Here is a 5,689-nt window from a genome sequence, read left to right as displayed (position 1 = left end):
TCCGATCACTTTTGCACATTTTGAACGCCTTGCCACGCCCAAACCTGTGAACGAAAACATGTTGTACCTTGTATACGTAAAATTCAGCATATAAGTAGTTCCGTGTCAAAAATTGAGGTCAATCCATTAATGCAAACCAAAGTTACAGCATCCCAAACTTGGCCATTTTGTATGAAAATCGGCGTTTGTCCGATCAATTATGCACCACAGTGTACATGGACTGTGACTTTTTCAAAGTAACATGGAATGAGCTCACCAATAAATATGCATCCTTGTGTCAAAGTGTTTTGTTTCTTGTTCGACAAAATAATTACGCACGCAGCTTATATGCTGAAACTGTCAGCGATGACTGTAGGACAGTGTAACGGAGTAAAGTTCCGAAGTGACCGGCAATGGAAGTTTTCATGTATGTTCAAGTTATACAGCAGATGAGATAGCTACGTACATATTCTCAAATAGCTTTGAATGAGTAAAATGAATGCAATCGAAAAGTACAAGACAGGACAATTTCAAGACACTTAATTTAAAATCTTAGAAAACTTAATCGAGGTTTATGTTTCCAAGATTTTCACAATCGAGTAGTCTTCAGTAGTCTGGTGATTTGATTCAGCTCCAACTCAGAATCAGAACTAAAACGATAGAAGTTTTTTTCTGATATCGACCAGGGCAATTTACCTAGAAAACACCTAAAAACCTCAATATTTATCATGTCAGTCAAGTTGCATACTGCTCGTTTCTGTAGAAACTTCAGTAGCTTTCATACGTTCCTCCACCGCTCTGTGTAGAGACTTAATTATCAAAACACGATTCAAACATCCGAACCAAAACAGTTTATTTTCGGATATGGGTTCGTTGTAGCAGCCAAAAACTGAAATGAAAGCTTGTTTCCATCTCGTCACATCCATCAACTAAAGCGCAAAGCACTCTCAATCGATGGGTACTACAGTGGCTTCCCGTATTGCTCGGATGTGCTGAATGAAGACCTCCCATCTGTGTCTCCATTGCTGCATTCAGAACACCATGCAATCTCAATCAAGTCGCACAAAATCAGCCTCCAGTGTACCAGTCAGTGTACATCAGTGTCGCACACAGTGTGCGACGAAGGATTGCTCGCTACACAACGAAACGTATCGTTGTGTACCGCACAATGGTGCGTACCAACACACGCGCGCTCATGATGGTAGTGCTAGTGGTGAATTCCATTCTCCTCGGGTGGTGAATCAGGGACCTTCCTTTGCTGTCTCTTTGGCTGGTTCTCTCTCGTTCGTTCGTTCGTTGCGTTGGAATTGCGATTGGTCGGTGACCGAGTCGGCGAGAGCGGGACGCCATCATCAAATGCATTCGGTTCACTCTCGCAGCCGAGATGAGTCCCAGCCTGCCAGCCTGCCAGCAGCCGCCCGTCCGAGAGGGTATGAGATTGGATAATGTGTCGTTAATGTCGGTACCAATACACGCGTGCAGTGCCGTGTTCCGTCACGCAAGAGGAGGATGTGTGTTTAAAGTTTAGCTGGGTACTTCAGTCGAATATTGTTTGAAAGCCAAATAGTAGTTATTCCCCTCTGCAAACAGTCACATCTTGTTATTCAGGAGAGGCAAGCAGACAAAGTTTGTTCAACATTATAATATATAAACATAATATAATAATAAAGCACCCGCGCGCGCGAGCTGACGCGTTTTCCTCGGGAATTCGAGGGCGTCGCCGATTAGGGATTTTCCTGGTGGACGGACGGCGAGATTTTCCAAGCGGGATTATCGAGTATTTTGGAGCTATTTGCGTGAGTCTCGTGGAGTGCGATTTTGTATGAGCGTGCGGCAGTGGCTCCACGGGAGGCGGGAATACAAGAGTGCTTTGAGTGAGCAGCCCTACCGAAGGATCTGCTGGGGCATATGTGTGAAGTGTTTTCGTGAAAATTTCGGACATTTTTCAAACACTTATGCAGCAGCTCGGTGGACACTCGTCGTGTGTGAGGCAAGAACGAGCACTGGAACCGTCGTCGCCGAGAAGCTGAACCGTCACGCACGCACTGAATACGCACGTAGTGATCCTTGCTGGTGGTAGTGATTCACCGTCAGAGAGTCCTTCAGATTGGGGCATCGGGTGCTTCGGATGCCATATTACCATCTCGCGTGGCCCGGAGAGAAGCGCACATATTTGCTTTTCCAATCAGTAAAACGACACTGGTGTTTGGGTTGCAACGAGTCAACATCGGACCGAGCTAAGGGAAGGAGCCATCGTCGTTGTTTTCCAGCGTAGTGGCGCAACCCCGAAAAACGTTTAAGCCTTGAGCCTCAAGTTGAGTTGCTGCGACGTCGATACCTGTTGAAACTCTCCCAAGGGGAACGGATTCTGGTGCGGCATCGTGTGTCTCTGTGTGCTCTGTGAGTTTGTTTGCCAGCGGTCCTGTGAACTGTGAAGAAGGACTTTGGGGTGCGCTAGGGAGTCCATCTGGGGGCCTCGAGAACGGCCGGTGTACAAGAAGTTAAGTTTTTGTGTCCACACAAAACTCGTCCATCTCGGTGACATCGACGGCGAGCGACACTTTGTGTTTGATTTAGGAAGGGAATCGACTATTAAACGTTCGGTGTGTTTAAGGTGCGGAAGTGAATAGCCCCCCAGAAGGGGTCCAAGAATATTACCAAACTACTCCGTTTTCTGCACATGGTGTACCCGAGGAAGTGGATTGTGTGATTGCCGTCCTACTGACGACCGAGTACGGGAGGATGTTTGTGTGTTCCTCAATTGTTTGTGTTTATTATTGAACTTCGAATTACATAGGCTGATGCAGTTCCCTTCTGTTTTGGAAGCCGAAGGAATACGTCGGAATGATAACGCTAGACAGTGTGTGAACTAATAAACAAAGCGAAATTGAACCTTGATAACCAGTCAGTGTAGTATTGGAGTGATAAACAATTTCGGTGATGGCATTCAGGAATGTGAAACGCTCGGTATGAGCGATTGAAACCGAGGGATGATTGAACTGTTGCTCACAGACAACTGTTTTAAATGAGACGATTTTGATTGATGTATACGAGCGCGGCTTAGACAAAGTTTTCAAGTGATAACATAGCGTAGACTACAGTGCAGTGAAAATGCAAAAGCTCTATCCGGAAACATCGATCAACAGCAGTATGGCTGGTGGAAACATGAGTCCGATGGCGTCTACATACAGTATGAACAGTATGGGCATGACGGTGGGTGGAATGACTTCGGTTTCACCGCAAGGTGGATCTTACGGTGCTGGAGTGCTTGGAAGCCCAGGGATGCCAGGAATGGGAGCCGCTATGAACACCATGTCCAGTCAATGCCTTTCATCGGCTCCGATTGGATACAGTTCTATGGGGTCACCAATAACCAACATGGGTTCCTGTATGGGAGGCAACGGTATGAGCTCGATGGCTGCGATGTCCGGATATTCCAGCGTAGCTGGTAGTCGAGAAGTGCTTGGTGATCCTGGATCTCCGAATTCAGCAGCTCTCCAGCGAGTGAGAACAGAAAAACCTACGGCAGCTTTCCGACGGAATTACACTCACGCAAAACCGCCATACTCATACATCTCCCTCATCTCAATGGCCATCAAGAACAACCCACATCAAATGCTTACTCTAGCGGAAATATATCAGTTTATTATGGATCTGTTTCCATTCTATAGACAGAACCAACAGCGATGGCAAAATTCAATCCGACACTCGCTTAGCTTCAACGATTGCTTCGTCAAAGTGCCCCGAACTCCGGACAAACCCGGTAAAGGTTCCTTCTGGACGTTACATCCTGACTCTGGTAACATGTTTGAGAACGGATGTTATCTTCGGCGGCAGAAGCGCTTCAAGGATGAGAAGAAAGAGATTTTGCGTTCGATGCACAAGAGCCCAGCGCACAGTATGGATGCTACTAGTCCGGATAAGAAAGACCCTCATGATGATCATCATCACCATCACCGAGACCACTCTAACCACAAACTGACCGTAGATTCTCACGGAATACTGAATACTGGCCACGGCAAGGATACCGACGCGCTTGCGATGCTGCATGCTACCGCTGACCTTTGTCTGGCTCAGCAGTCGCACTCTCAGCACGCACCCCATCACCAGCAGCTTCAGCAAGAGGAATTGTCTGCCATGGTGAATCGATGCCATCCATCGCTACTCAGCGATTACCACTCGATGCACCTCAAGCAGGAACCTCCCGGTTACACGCCCTCTAGTCATCCGTTCTCCATCACCCGATTACTACCGACGGAGTCCAAGGCTGACATCAAGATGTACGACATGAGTCAGTACGCCGGCTACAACGGCCTTAGCCCTCTACAGAACTCGCACGCGGCAGCCGCCGCCCTAGGGCAGGACTCGTACTACCACCAGAGTCTCGGTTACCACCACGCATCAGCCGGAACCACCAGCTTGTGACATCAGTACCCGTTGGCATAAGTGAAACTTAGGAACTACTACGGTTGCTACGGAGCCAACGGTAACAGCAGCGTTCATCAGTCCAACATCAGCAGTAACGGAAACAACGGTAATTCTATCAGTAGATCATCCTGTAGTAGCAGTGCCGACGCTGACCCTAATTTCCCATTCTGAATCCAGACTTCGAGACCGCTTGAAACGAATCCTCCTACGCTCCTCTCCAGAAACACCCAAACACGACCGGATCAGCGAAACATTGTTTACAGGCGGCGTCAAAATAAACAGTGAAAAGTTTACACCTAACGCTTTTAGTAATATTTTGCCAAATTTTGCCGAGCTGAAGGGTCCAGCAAAATTTTTTGCTGAAGTTTCAGCAAAGTTTGCTGAATTTCAGCAAAACGATACTGGTGATCAGCAGAGTTCACTGAACAAATCAGCAAAACTTTGCTGAATATCAGCAATTTTTTGCTGAAACCTTCAGCTCGGAAAAATTCAGCAAAATTTTGCTGAAATCCTTAATCGATTTCGGGTGTGTACGGTAGATTAGGTTTCCTTGATGGCCAAATTATTCTTTCAAAAGGTTTTGCTGTGGTGTATTCGGAGGTGTCAGACTTTGAGGTAAATTGTCTCTATTGTTCTGCTACTGGTTTCGCTCTCTGTTCTCAATTATCAACACGTTCGTTTAGTCTTCTTCATGTTCTAGTTGAAGACACCGTTGCTTATTGCTTATAATCCAAGGCCGCTTCAGTAATTCGGAAATCTAGCTTCGCTTTCATTCCGACCCAGTCTGTCCCCGGTCAAAAAGAAGCAACGCACTGAAAACCGGTATTCAGAAACAAGTGCTCGTCGGTCGGTCGTGCTCATGATTTCGGATCCACACGCGTTCCGCCTCGCCAAAATGTCTCGAAAGGTTCGTCCACCCGGACAGGCACACTTCCGTGCGTCGTCAAAACGATCAATGCTGGGCTCGCCGTGTGCTCTCCGAGAGGCTTATTTGTCTTTTGTAAGTGTGTGCTTTCGTTCGTCGCGTATCCAAAAACGAAAAGCTACTGAATAATAACTTGGACGGACTCGACTGCTCGAGTGGATCTTCGGTCGGTTCGGTAGTCAAAGCCCCCGCACTGGAATATGCTAAACATTGCTGTACTTGGAATGGTTTGAAAATTTTGGACAACCTTTCGACCTTCGGTGAGGACTGCTGCCCCTCTACTGTAGTTGAAGTTGTTGTTCAGGAGAAGCCCTTTCCAACGGCAGCTGAACAAGCAAACGGCATGTGTCTCGTGTA

General features: G+C 47.1%; 1 protein-coding gene across 1 annotated transcript; it reads left to right on the top strand.

Moving 5' to 3' along the window:
* The first annotated feature begins 281 nt into the window (after positions 1 to 281).
* LOC109411047 (protein fork head) lies at positions 282 to 5,427 on the top strand. Its single transcript, XM_019684486.3, has one exon. The coding sequence runs from the start codon at positions 3,091 to 3,093 to the stop codon at positions 4,402 to 4,404; it is 1,314 nt and encodes a 437-aa protein (XP_019540031.3). The 5' UTR covers positions 282 to 3,090; the 3' UTR covers positions 4,405 to 5,427.
* Positions 5,428 to 5,689: the final 262 nt, after the last annotated feature.

The sequence above is a fragment of the Aedes albopictus genome, chromosome 1 (assembly GCF_035046485.1).
Source record: "Aedes albopictus strain Foshan chromosome 1, AalbF5, whole genome shotgun sequence".
NCBI classification, from domain to species: domain Eukaryota; kingdom Metazoa; phylum Arthropoda; class Insecta; order Diptera; family Culicidae; genus Aedes; species Aedes albopictus.
Note: the sequence above shows the minus strand (reverse complement) of the source record. Positions and strands in the feature narration are given on the sequence as shown.

Coding starts and splice junctions, on each gene's coding strand:
- LOC109411047 (XM_019684486.3), top strand. CDS start 3,091: ATGCAAAAGCTCTATCCGGAAACATCGATCAACAGCAGTATGGCTGGT.